The 13,915-nt window shown below is 51.8% G+C and overlaps 1 protein-coding gene across 6 annotated transcripts in view; it reads right to left on the minus strand.

The window, feature by feature from the left end:
• Nucleotides 1-1,334: 1,334 nt before the first annotated feature.
• Nucleotides 1,335-13,915, minus strand: part of EFCAB8 (EF-hand calcium binding domain 8) — a 54,351-nt gene continuing 41,770 nt past the window's right edge. For 5 of the 6 annotated variants that reach the window (XM_084774432.1, XM_084774429.1, XM_084774431.1 and 2 more), the window contains 9 exons: nt 13,034-13,216; nt 11,807-11,920; nt 10,174-10,395; nt 9,516-9,674; nt 8,208-8,376; nt 4,459-4,591; nt 3,676-3,871; nt 2,796-2,894; nt 1,335-1,973 (listed from right to left, as the gene is read on the minus strand). In XM_084774432.1, the coding sequence (XP_084630558.1) occupies nt 1,521-1,973; nt 2,796-2,894; nt 3,676-3,871; nt 4,459-4,591; nt 8,208-8,376; nt 9,516-9,674; nt 10,174-10,395; nt 11,807-11,920; nt 13,034-13,216 (1,728 nt within the window). In that variant the 3' untranslated portion in view covers nt 1,335-1,520. The remainder of the gene's footprint in view (nt 1,974-2,795; nt 2,895-3,675; nt 3,872-4,458; nt 4,592-8,207; nt 8,377-9,515; nt 9,675-10,173; nt 10,396-11,806; nt 11,921-13,033; nt 13,217-13,915) is intronic. The other variant, XM_084774433.1, reaches the window with a different exon arrangement.

Raw genomic sequence — 13,915 nt, forward strand, 5'->3', positions numbered from 1 at the left:
CAGGAAGCCATCAGCGACCACCATTATTGTCATGATTGTCATTACAGGCTAATACTTGCTTCCTCCTAGCTGTGTGAGAGCAGGGCCTTGGTGTTCCCTAAGCCCCAAGGCTCAGAGCCATACCCTGACCTGGGCTTAGGAGAAGCCCACCACAGAAACGGGATCCCAGATTCCCCGACCCAGCCCAGGTATGAGTGGAGGGCTCAGAGAGAGCAAAGATAGATGCTGGGATCTCCATAAAGGAGCCAAGAGAGGCCAAGACGCAGAGGCCCAGGTCAGAGCCATCCACTCCTGAGTTTAGCCACGCCTACTTCTTTGTATCTCTTCTAGGGATAGACGAAGGACAGTAGGCTCAAGGAACAGTAACCATGGGCCTCTGCGACCCACAGAGGAGACCCAATCTGGACCCCAGAGAGAGGTCTTGTTCACCTCCAATGATGGTTGGTTCTAAATGTCAACTTGCCATGATTTAGAATGATCTGATTAGGGAGCCACAAGCAGGAAAATTTTTCTATACCCTGTCTTGTCATGCCTTAATTGTGGGTGGCACCTTCTCTTAGCAGCTGAGATTAAAAAATAATGCATAAATAAATAAATAGAAGGAGAGGTGTCTTAGTCACTGTTCTATTGCTCTGTAGAGACATCATGGCTAAGGTGACACTTAGAAAAGAAAGAATTTAATTGGAGGCTTGATTACAGCTTTAGAGGGTTAGTCTTTGACAAGCAGAAAGGCGGAGCTTATAGCTGAGAGCTTTACATACTGATCTGCAGGCAACAGACAGAGAATGAGGGAGAGGGAGAGAGAGAGAGGGAGGGAGGAAGAGAGAGAGAGAGAGAGAGAGAGAGAGAGAGAGAGAGAGAGAGAGAGGAGAGAGAAGAGGAGAGACTGGCCTTGGCTTTTGAAACTTTAAAGCTCACCCCCAGGGGCACACTTTCTCCAACAAGGCCACACCTCCTAATCCTTCCCAAACAGTTCCAGTAACTAGGGACCAAGCATTCAATGGCGACCACTCTCATTCAGACTGCCACACAAGGGAGAAGGAAGACTTTTCACTTTTTTACTCACTTGGCCTTCCCTCTTGCCAGTGAGTTAATTTACCCCATTGTTGCCATTGCTGATTCCTTTGATGATATTAGAAGTGTTTTTTTTTTTTCAGATCGGTGGACTGAGGACCAGTGGCTCTTCAAGAACTTCCAGACCTTTGGTGACAGAATGGGACTGCTGAGACCTGTCCCATAGCACAGCAGGGGCCTGAGGGAGCTAAAGGCATAGCCCAAGCATGTTGACTGTAGGACGCTGACACAGAAGAATATTTATTTATTTTCTTCTCCAAAATTGTGTAGAGCCACAAGACAGCTGGATTGATCCAGAAAGAAGCAGTGTGGGGGCCTCTTGGGAAAGGACCGCATGCCCTGGGCCTGGCAGACAGTGAGCCAGGGACATGCAGTGCCCTATGGGTCCCCTGCTACAAAACAGAGGAAAGAAAGGACACCTCAAAACATGAGGTGGGAATCTCACTTTACAGAGGACATGAGGGCGGCTGCCCCAGGCCTTGGATGCTGCATGAGGGAGGGGAAAGCTGACGTGAGGTTTTCTGACCTTTGTGGGGCACACTCAAGGTCGGTGATGACGTAGAGGAGCTGGACTGAGCCAGAGTGGGTGCCCAGTGTCTCAGGAAGGAGACAGAGGCCTGAGGCCTCAGGGAGGTGGAGCAGATGGGTTCCACAACCCTGGAGGATGATGCTCCCAGGGACAGCATGGAGACGGAGGAAGGTGAGGCAGCAAATGTGTTGCTAGCTGCCGTGTCCGTGAAGATCTGACCCCGCACATAGTCCATCTCTCTCCGGATATCACTAGTCACCCAGTGGATGCGCCGGCCCTGCTGGTCCAAGGCCTTAGGAGCCAGGAAGTCAGGCTGCTGGATTGGCTTCAGGTCGGTGAGGCACAAGCTTTGGTAGACCTGAGGAGAGATCTGGGAGCAGAACAGGAGACGAAAGCCTGCTGGAAACAGGTTTGCAGCAAGGGAGGGCCCTCAGGTCTTCCCGTGACATGTCAATCTCTAGTGCTGGGTTGCTCCTAAAGACCACAGCTGTGGACCACACACAGCCCCCATCAGGCCCACCTTCCCACTCTCCCCTTCCTCTACTTGTCTGTGAGCTGGTCCTGGCACCAGGACTCTTCTGGACTTTTGAGGAGGCCGTGAGTTAGGCCTCAAGTGGGGCTTGCTACAGAGTTCCTGGGCACGCCTCAGGTCTCCCATTAGCACTCCCCAAGCTGGGCTCTGAGAAGCCTCCAGAACCCTCTCATACCAACCTACACAATAGGGAGTTCCCATAATGCACTAAGGCAGATAGGAGGGAGAGACTGGACAGGTCTGTGCAGGCAAGAGACAGGATGGCTGGCTTTTTGAAGTCTCTGATTTTTCCTTTCCTCCACCAAGGGAGAGTCAGCCCTTCCGTGTTGTCCCCACTTGTGCACCCCATACTCACACACCTCACATCTACTCTTGACAGCCCGCACTCACAGGTGCAAGGGCAGTTAATCTGCTAGTGGGTAAGCCAAAGACTATAATGGTGTCCTGGGGGGGGGGGCAGCTCCAGACAGGAAAGGCCAGGAGAGGCCCACCCCTCCCTACGTCCAGTGGTCTGTGTCCCCAGCAACAAGATTTCATGACAGAAAGCACGCCAGCATGACCAGTTTATGCCGGAGGCTGGAAACGGAGGGCACAGACCCAATGCTGTCTGCTGGCCCCAGATGTGGCCCCAGCACCTCAGAAGCAGCCTCGCTCCCTCACCTGCTGCTTCATCCACTCGTACTGCACTCTGACCGTCAGGAATTCGGGGTTCCGCACACGCTCCTTCGGCTTGTACGCTGCTCCCAGGATCTTGCTTGCCTGCAGGAGTCACGGGTAAGAACAGTAGATAGAAGCCGCTGGGATGGGGTGGGGGTGGGGGAGGGGGGCTTTCTTGTAGGGGAGCCATCCTAGAAAAACAGCCATGCTAGAAATCCTGTGCTTAGGCTGCGTGCTGTGACTTTTGCGTTGTTGACTTTGCTGAAGGAGGTCTTGTGTTTAGGCTATCTTTGGATCGTTTACCTTTGAAGGAAATATAGGAGTTCTTACAGGGAGGATTGTATTCTTGCCTGGGGGCCGGGGAAGTGAGATTGTAATGGAGCTTGTGGTGTCCCTGCTATATAAACCGTACTCACGGGTTTTTTTTTAAATTCTTTTTTTAAAATTTTTTATTAATTTATTCTTGTTACATCTCAATGGTTATCCCATCCCTTGTATCCTCCCATTCTTCCCTCCCTCCCATTTTCCCCTTACTCCCCTCCCCTATGACTGTGACTGAGGGTGGCATCCTCCCCCTGCATATGCTCATAAGGTATCAAGTCTCTTCTTGGTAGCCTGCTATCCTTCCTCTGAGTGCCACAAGGTCTCCCCATCCAGGGGACGTGGTCAAATATGAGGCACCAGAGTTCGTGTGAAAGTCATACCCCACTCTCCACTCACCATACTTACTGTTAATAAAGTGAGTGGGCCTTGATCAGAATCCACCTTGGCTGCATACCCTACGTGTCTCTGTCTCTTCCAATTCGCACCCCCTCTTACAGGTGAACCCTGGTTTGCTATGTCCCGAGGATGGTGCCACTTTCTCTTCCCCAACTGTCCCCACCTGCTTGTCCTTGGTCCATTGATTCCAGCTCTCCTCGATGTCTTCCACGGAATGGTCCCTGGTCCACGGGGATATGAGCGACATCTGGTGTAGCTTGGCCCGCGCCTCAGCTTCCTTCTCTGCTTTCCCATGCAGGAGATCCATCAGCGCTGCCTGCTCGCGCCGCTGGAACTCCAGGGCTTCAGCCAGCTCCTTGCTGTGAGAGGCTTCCTTCACAGCGTGCTCCTTCCCATCCCCCCCACCCCCCACCCCCCCCCACCCCCTACCCCCCCCACCCCCCCCACCCCTCCTCCCACCCCGCCATCTCCCCTCCCCCACACTCAGGCCTCTGCCTCCCGACTGCTGGGATTAAAGGTGTGTGCCACTATCCTTGGCAATAATTAAAAGAAAAAACAATTGAAGAAACCGAAATTATTTGAAATTTGAGGAATAAGGATGGAGTGCGTGGACTAGGCAGGAAGGAGCCCGGAGGAGAAACAACAGCTGGAGGAACAGCCCTCTCTGCCGCATGCGTCACAGGTGTCTGCTCAGGACCACAGCCTTGGGTGCAGGGTTAGGCAGCCCCTGGCGATGTAGCAATGAGCTCTCCAGGTATCACTGCCACCCTGCAGGGCTCTGTCTGTGCAGCTCTTCATGACTGCTCAGTCCCACCACTGAGGCAGCTGAACTGAGCCACAAGTTGCTTGTGGATCCTAAGCTTCTTCCCCCACCCCACCCCACCCCACCCCACCCCAGAGAGAGGCTTCTGGGAGCAGGGAGCCCCTGTTGGCTGTAGCGACTCACTGCAGCTCCAGGAAGGAGCTCTTGAGAGGGTGGCCGGAAGAGTCACTCTTCTCCTCCAAAACTGCTTCCTGTTCCAGATCGGCTACCATCTTGGCCACCTGAAGTTTCCTCCAAGTATTCAGGCCAAATGTTCCTGTCATGTGACCAGGCCCTGTTCAGAACCAGGACCCTGGACCCACTGCCCTGCCCCTCCACCTCACCCACTCACGCAAACCCTGCCTGCCTGCCACGTGCCAGGAATCATGCTGGTGATACAAGGAGAACCCTAGACTTGCCAGGCTCCAGTCCCGGGAGGCACCTGCGCTTAGGCGGAAAGTGTCCTGGGCTATGTGTAGGTTGACATGGGACGAGCACTATCGCGAGAGCCTCAGTCTGGCTCCCAGCAGCTCATGTGTGAAATGACAAGGACATAAAATGGTCGGGACCTGCCTGGGTGAGATCTGAGGTGCAGCAGGAGAGAGAGAAGTCAGAGTCCCGCTCGGGACCTGACATGGAAGCCAGTTCAGCCCCCAGAACTGATATGGTAGAGAGAGAACCAAATTCTGTGAGTTCTGACTGCCGTGTGTGTGTGTGTGTGTGTGTGTGTGTGTGTGTGTGTGTATGTGTGTGTATGTGTGTGTGTGTGTGTATGTGTGTGTGTGTGTGCGCGCACACGGTGGCACAGGCATGCCATGTCACGCGTGGAAACCACCCCTCCCGACACACACAACAAATAAATAAATAAACAAAAGCAGGGCATCCTCCTTGCTGTGGAGTTATGAAATTAAGAGAGAGGAAAGATACGGGCTGTAGAGTCCCATTTTGGAGAAATTGCCGAAGAGTTATAGCAACAAATATGAGAGCAAATAAAACGAGAGACAGGAAAAGCGTTGTGAGAAACACTAGGCTGGTGGTCTCTTTCTTCCCCAGGCGGTCCTGATGTGGGTCTAAGCTGTGTGAGAAGCAAGCTTGGCCTCGACAGAAGGACGCAGCTGCGGGGCAGCTGAGTCAGCTCTTGGCAGCCCTGCAGCAGGCAGGACTGGATCTCAGTCCTTAACGCACAGAGTCCTGTGAGGGGTGCCCTGAGCACTGGGAGCGCTAGGAGGTAGAGGGTTGGGCTAGAATGAGACTAAGAGAGAGGGTCCCCCAAGAAGAAGGCCAGCCAAATCCGCTTTGGCATACCCAAGGAGAAGACCAACTGAGTCTGGCTGAATCTGCTTTCCAGCCCCGCCAGCTCGGATCCAGCTCCGGGGAGTGAGAAGACACGTGCTCAGGGAAAATGATGCCAGCTCTAATCTTTACAGGTCATTTACACAACGTCCAGAAAAGCCCCACTGTGCTCTGTTTTTGAAGTGTGTGTTAGTAAACTGTTGTTCTGAGCTCACTAAGAGGCTGGCTTTGGAAGCAGGGGTACCCACCCCCCAGTTGTGTAACACCAACCCCAGTTGTAACCCAAGCATATTTATTTCAAAGTATCCTCCATGACCCTCTGTCTGCTCACGGAGATGTCTTCAATAATAAAGTCGGCGTCCACCGCATAACCACAGGCCCCCGAGTTCAACCCTGCAGTTCAACCACTGCAGAAAGGTGTGATGCTAGATCCTCCCGAGACTGGGGAGACTGAGGCAGGCAGGTCCCCGGGGTTTGCTGGCCAGCTGCCTTAGCCAAGTTGACAAGCACCAGGCCAATGAGAGGATCTGATTCAAAAGATATCTGGCCTCCCTGTGCATACACGCACATGTGCACACTCACAAACACACACAACACACCAGAATCTGTCTTTACAAGCCAAGGAAACAGGAGAAGTTTGTAAATATTGCTCAACGAAATGAGCCAGACAATGGGCCAACTGCACAGCCTCATGTCTAAAATAGTCAGAACTGACTCACGGAAACAGACAGCAGAGCCCCGGCACTGAGCAGGGAGAAACTGCAAGATGACAGAGCTCAGAGATCTGAGGAAGTGTAGCTACGCAGCCAAGTGCTGGGACAAAGAGAGCTTTACACTTGGCTGGTGAAAGAGCGGATACTGGAAAGCGCTTCAGAAGACCGCAGCAATATTAACTGCAACTGAGGAATGTACATTACATATATCCTTAGTTAGGGGTCATCTCTAGACATATGCCAAACAGAAATGTGTGTTTGTTTATAACAAAAGCATGTACAAGAGTATTTATTATTCATTTTTCTTTTATATTATATGAGGTTTATTCTGTGGGCATGGGGAGAGAAGGAAAGGGGGCAGGAAGGTACCCTAGACAGAGAGACAGGGAGAAAGGGGGAGAAGTAAGAGCTGGGGTGCTGTTCTTGATCGTGTGAAAAGCTAGAAAGAGCAACAGGGGTGAAGAGCAGTGTTCACTGTGGATGAATTTCACAGCCAGAGTGTTTAAAGGGCAAAACAGAAACAAAGAAAATGTGATCCTGTATATACAAAGTTCAGAAACAATCTGTGAGTTTAGAAGCCAGGCCAAGAATAGTAGCACCCACCTGGGACCCAGCATTGGAAAGGACACTGCAAAAGAATGGAGAGTCTGAGGCCAGCCTGGCCTGTCACAGGGAAACGCTGTCATTAAAGCCAAAGAAACCAAACCACAATGCAGGATGCAAAGAGACGGCTCAGCTGGTGAAGCGCTTGCTACCGAGTCCTGAAGACCAAGTTCACATCCCCCCCCCCCACAATAAACACCCAGCGCAGCTGTGCACACCTACGCCCCGTGCTGGGCCATGGAGAGAGGCGAACCCCCGGAGCTCACTGTCCAGCTGCTCTAGCCGAATCAGTGAGGAGAGATCCTGTCTGAAAAATAGGGTGGAGAGCAAGTGAAGAGGACATCCGATGCCGATCTCTGGCCAAGACATGCTTGTGTATTCAACAAACACATGCGCACACACCTGTACAAACCTGCATGTACACCACACATGCACACATATACAGAAAAGGGGGGGAAATGCCAGGGCCTGGAGAGCTGGCTCAGTGGGCAAAGACACTTGCCACCGAGCCTGCCAATCTGAGTTCCACCCCAGGGACCCACACAGTGGGAGGAGAGAACCACCTCCCACAATTGTCCTGACCTCTGCGTGCATTGCGAGCCACATGCCTCCCCTAATAAAGAAATAGCTGGGGGGTTTTCAACCGCGTTTTAATTGTGGGTATATCTCCTACAGAAAGGCTAGTGGCAGCCAAGGTGATGAGGGGGGCACCCCGGGTGTCTGCTTCCCAGTGTGGGCTGTACAGGTAGATATATGCACACGCTGGAAATTCAAACTGGGACTTTTTGAGCTCGTGAGATTTTCTTTATATATAACACCAGGACTATGCTTATTTCCTTGGGAGTTTGGCTTTGTGTTTTGTCGTGGTTTGATTTTGTTTTTGAGACAGGGTTTCCCTGTGTGGCCCTGACTGTCCTGGAACTCACTCCTGTAAACCAGGCTGGCCTTGAACTCACAGAGATCTGCCTGCCCCTGTCTCCAAGGTGCTGAGATTAAATGTGTGTGCCTCTACCACCTGGCTAATGCTTTTTTTCTTAAGAGAAAAGATCAGACCTTACCAGATATAAAATTTCCTAAAGCTCACCAAGGCAAGCAAATCTGGATGGATGAGTGAACGTGTGGAAGGATGGTTGATGGGTAAAGTGGACAATTGGACAGATTCACATCTTACAAGATTTTATGTGCAGCTGTGAGACCCTCCTCCCCACAGGGCATCAGGGTAATGCCAGGTGCGCTCTGTCAGGGACAGAGACAGGAAAGGCCATGGGTCGGCAGCAACTATACCTTTGTTTTCACCAGAGAGTTTCCAAGCCTTGAGGTCCTGGTCATCACCAGCACTGACAATCAGCTGGTAGGCGTCAACATACAAGATATCTGCTATGTTTTCCGAGTGGCTAGTCCAGGTAATCAGAAGTGCTGGGGGAACCAGAGAAATGGTCTGGCCCTCCACAACCTGTAGGGGGCAGCAGAGGATGACTTACACCATGCTATCACACAGACTCCTTGTATCAAATATCCTACATGTTAAATATTTACATTATAATTCATAACAGTCGCAAAATTACAGTTATGAAGTGGCTACAAAGTAATCTTGTGGTTGTGGGTCACCACAGCATGAGGCACTGTATCAAAGGGCCACAGTGTTGGGAAGGTTGAGAACTGCTGCCTTAGCAGGTACCTAAGACCCAGAGCAGCAGAGTTCAGGGAAGGGCACTTGGACACCAGCCAATGAGCTAGCTCTGGGCAGTTGGCATTGCCTGACATCTGGTAGGTCTAAGCACTTCCCTGGCCTCATGGGCCCCTTTGTCAAAGCCAACAGAGTCATTTTCCATTTACTCTGCTGAGAGCCTCTACACAGACCACCTCATCGGAACCTCATGATCTTAAAGACCGTAGAGCATGTTCACCACTTTACTGTGAAGAGAGGATCAGAGATACTCAGAAACCAGCCTGAGGCCACAGAGCTAGAATGTGATGGGACCAGAACATAAGCCCACACACCTTCTCTTTTCAGCCAAGCACTGGAAGAACAGACTGTAAGGGGTGGCTGGTAACGTAGCTGGCATTCCACTAGGAAAGATGTTACACTGAGAGAAAATAACTCTGTGTAACTGAGAAGTGACCAAGACCGTGTGTGTGTGTGTGTGTGTGTGTGTGTGTGTGTGCTGCATGAGTGTGTGTATACGGTATTCATATGTATATGTGTGTTTGCCTGTGTCTGGGTGAACACATGCATGTACATGACACACGTGGTGGCCTGAAGCTGACCTCGGGTGTCCTCCTTGATTTCTTGGGATCTCTTGCTGAACCCAGAGTTTGCCAATCCCAGCTGGTCTAGCTAGCCAGCTTGCCCCGGTCTCTGGCCCACGCCATCCTGCCCAGCTGTTAGATGAGTCCTATGGACTCAAACTCCAGTCCCCACACTTGGGCAGCAAGTGCTGTATCCACTGAGACATCTCCCCAGTCCCAACCATTTGGGATAAAACAAGACTGAGGAAGGGACATTTATTCTGCAATAAACAGGAATGATAAGTTCTCTCTTGAGTGGCCCTGGCAGCACGTGCCCAGGCGACCCTCCCGCCATCTTCCTACCTCCTCCTCCTTCAGTGGGATGTAGTACACGGAGCGGATCTGGAGTTTTTTAGGGATTAAGAACCGGAATTTATTCTCTGCTTCGGTGGAGATCTTGATCCCACTTTGTTGGAGTGGTTTCTGGCCAGCAATTAAGCAGTAATCCTTGATGTCCCAGATCTAGGTACAAAGTGTGAGTCAGTGGCCTCGCACCCCTGACCCCAAGCCTAGAGCAGGTGTGAGTTCCCCTGACATTGTCCCTCTGCGCTTCAGGGTGGTTCATCCTTACACCTCTGGGACAAACAACCATTCACCATAGAGGGGCCACAGGGTGATCTAGGCCAGAGCCCTTGCTTAACAGGCAGAGGGGTTTTGAGGGGCTTAGATGGGCAAGGCAGTCCTGCCTCCTGTCTCATTACAGAGCACAGAATCATCCATGAGACAGCTGTTGACATCCATGAGACATGCGCAGTCACAATGGTGGATAACAGGATCCCAGGGGTCTGTGTGAGGGCTTGGAGAAGGCCTTCCAATAAGCTCTGCTTCATTTCACTGGCGATGGCAGAGAAGGAGACTCCTAAGTCACTCACCTTGTCCCCACCAAGTTCCCTAGTGAAACCAGTCCCCAGCAGGGCCGTGAGCAGCACAGAGATGGCCACGAGCTGGGCTGCCTCCTCACCTTGATGATGCCTTTACTGTCCCCTGTGAGGAGGATCCAGTCGTTCTCATCGGTGGCCATGGCACCCACAACAACTTCCCCATTCTCATCGAGGTCCACAGGGAACTTCCCCAGCAGACCTCCATTCCCGTGGATGGACCAGGCGTAGATGAAGCCGTCAGCGCAGCTTGTCAGCATGCTAGCTGTGTGTGGCAGGCGAGGCCTGGTCTGCAGGAAAATGATCTGCAGGAGAGACGTTGGCCTGCCTCAGCACTGCCTGGCTTCTTCTGGCCACTCTTACACATCACTAATGGACCCACACGAGTCACCGAACCCAACTGATGCCCCCACTCTCCCAAGATGCTCCTTTCATCCTGGCAGGGACTAGGAAACAACATACTGGCATGTGAGCTGCCCTCAGCGATGACAGCGGCTTCTGGTACCATAGTGTATGCCCAGCAAATGGTTACTGGAAGAAGACGCATGAGTTTGCCTCGTTCATCTCAAGTTTTCCAAGACGGTAAAGTTAAGGAGCTTAGGGGGAAACTCTTTATCTTGGGTGCACACTTGAAACTTCCAGGCCTGTGGTTCTGGTAGTTGGCGGGGGGTGTGGGGGTCGGCAAAAGTGCCCCAAGACCAGGGGAAGGAAAGTGCCACCTTCAGGGGTAGGCACTGGACAGGAAAGCTTAATAGAAGTTTCTACTATAGTGAAAAGATATTGCTTTTTTCTGAGATAAGATAAAACATGTATATACAGCATAGAAGCATAGGAAAAAATTCAAATAAAGGAAGTCCAACGTGCCTGTGTTGTCTTTTACAGAATGTTTTTTAAGGTTTATTTGTGTGTGTGTGTGTGTGTGTGTGTGTGTGTGTGTGTGTGTGTGTGTGTGATGCACGTGAATGTGGGTGCCCATGGAAGCTGTAAGAGGATGGCGGACAAGACTCACCATCATCCACACCACAAATGGGTCTCACTTCTGAACGGGGGGAAACTGAGGCTTCCTTCCTTCTCATCCCTCACTGCCAGCACGGGGGCGGCAGAACAGCCAGAGAGGAGAATGCGCAGGCTTATGGCAACATCCCAAGAATTGTGGGCCAAGCTAGGGCACAGGACTGATGTGCAGCTGGCGCTGGGGGTGTGTGCAGTCAGGAGCCTGGCTTGGGCAGGACTAGGCCGGGTGCACATGATTAAGGAGCATAGATAACCAGCACCATCCCTGATGTATTCTGGCTCAGATCCCTCAAGCCCCTCAAACCCTCAGACCCCAAATACGGTCCCCTCACACTGGGGAAGGAAATGCTGTGTTGACATTGGGATCCCAGGCTCCCTCAGTCCCAGGCTCCAGTAAGTTCTCAGCCACAAGAGGCTGACAGGTCTTCCTTGGGACCTTTCAGAATAAGCCAGGGCAGCTCACAGCCACTGGAAGTCTGTCCTCAGGAGATCCAGCGCACTCTCCTGGGTCTCTGGGCACCTTCGTGGATGTGCACATATAAACGTGGCAGACAAGCATATACACAGTAATAAAAAAAATCATATTAGTTCCGTCGGCAGAGTGCCTACCTAGCATGTATGGACCCTGGGTGCGCTCCTCAGCGCTGCACAAGCCAAGCGGCAAACAGCTGGTGGCCCAGGGCCCTGCTGAGCACAGCTCACCTTCTCCACTGAAGCATTGGAGTGCAGCAGCATCTTCTTCCAGAATTCTTCCTTTTCCTTTAGAGTATCTTTGTGAAGTGGTGGCTTGTCGGGTGTGTCAGCACTCAGAGATTTCTAAAAAAAAAAAAAAAAAAAAAAAAAATGGCCTCCCAGGTAACCACACAGCATCCTATAGACCATAGGGATCAGAGGTGGGGCATAAAAAAACAGTCAAAGAAACCCAACCCTGCACAAAGACCAGTGGGATATCTAGTTGGGCCTTAGAATACTCTGAGACTGGAGGATTTCCATTCTAAGTGAGCAGCAGTTCTGCTTTATAGGGCAGAGACTCAAGGTGCCTTAGGGTGAACCCTTCCTCTGTCCTGGAGTGAAGCCAGAGGGGCCTAACACCCATTCTTCTCAAGCAGGCGTGCAGAGGCCTAAACTCATCAGTCAAAGATGGCCCAGTGTCTGACAGGAAAGTGTGTTGTTCACTTTACTGATTCTCCAAGCACCCAGAAGTGCCCGAATCTCCGAGCGCCACGACTTGTCAGCACATCTCAGCACGGTACATCTCATAGGGCGGTAAGGCCCATGCATCCCACAGGACAACTTACTTCTTCTCAGTGGACCCTGCAGGCGCCACACCTGGGACTGGGGAAGCTGGTGTCTCGTTCGAGCCTCAGGCCTCAGCTGAGGTCTGCAGAAGCAACCAGACTGCCTCCTCCATCCCTCTGCCCCTGCACTGAGAGCCTCCTGTACGTAGCGTTGGGATAAAGTCATCACTCCCACAAGCCCAAGGTCAGTTACCCTCCTTCAGCCCTTGCTCCCATCCCGCATCCTAAAAACCAGAGCTGTCCATCAATCCTGGGCCTTCAGGGCTCGGAGGTCAAGGCTGTCATCTCACTACACCCTGTCCTTCTGTACTGCAGCTCAGGCTGGTCACAAGTGGCATTTGGGGCCCCCAACAGTTCACCCCTGGGCCAGGGCCATGAAGCCCATGGTCTATCGTTCCATTTAGGCTCTAGAATTCTGTGCCCTGTGGGTTCTATCCCTAAGCTTTCAACTCTTAGACCTGGTCTGGGAGATGCTCTAGGAAGGGGCCATCCCCAGGCCTGAGTAAGCAAAGTGGGTCAGCCACAGTGGAATCAAAGCAGAGAGGTCTCCTGCCTGCTGCCTGCCTCTCTGAAACATGCTCAGAAAAAGTGAGCAGGCCTTTAGGTGCAGGAGGGATGGGCTCTCTCCCACCTGCTGAGTCGAACTCCTTTCTTGCTCTGAGTCTCGCTGGTGTTTCATCACAGGGGGAGTTGCTATCAGCCTCTTTCTCATAGTGGAGACAACAGATCTCTTGTAGGACTTCTGTGCCGTCTTCTGCCTTTCGCTGCCTGGAAAGGCCCTGCCTCTGGGTGCGCATTCCTCTGACTCTTTCACCTATGCAGAGAGAACGGGCAGCTCCAGAGACACAACCACCACAAACCAGTGCAGAGGTCCCCAGCCCTACAGGGAAGCCAGCATTGCCTCCCAGAAACCTTATGCCTTGAGCGGCCTCAGAGAAAAGCTTATAAACACACCCTGGGCCTAACTACCACTAATGCCCTGGGCAGGACACAGCTCCTAAGAGAAACTAAATGTCCCCATCTGAAACAGGAACAGTGGTTTCTGAACATTAACTTAGTCATTTTTAATCTTGGGTGAGCCCACAGTATAAAATAGATAAAACACTGAGCTGTTTGGGGGATGTAGTACCTATTAGAGCCTCCCACCCCCGAGCTTTGCAGGAGTTTCCACCCATCAGCATACATATGAATAGGTGACCTCTACCCACTGGAGGAGGTGATCGCTAGCCCCATTCCATCTTTAGGCAGCTATGATGGAGCAATGGAGAGACTGTGCTACAACTTAGCAATGTACAGACGGTGTACTACAACACAGCAATGTACAGACCGTGCTACAATGCAGCAATTTAGAGACCCTGCTGCCACATAGCAATGTGGAGACTGTGCTAAAATATAGCAATTTTAGAGACTCTGCCAGTTTCCTACATCCCTAATCATTAGCCTGGGGAGCCTGGTGTGAGATTACTGCTCGATTGGGGAAGCTGTGGGCAGAATCTACTGCCAACCTGATGGG

This window comes from Acomys minous, assembly GCF_964271855.1.
Source record: "Acomys minous genome assembly, chromosome: 3".
NCBI classification, from domain to species: domain Eukaryota; kingdom Metazoa; phylum Chordata; class Mammalia; order Rodentia; family Muridae; genus Acomys; species Acomys minous.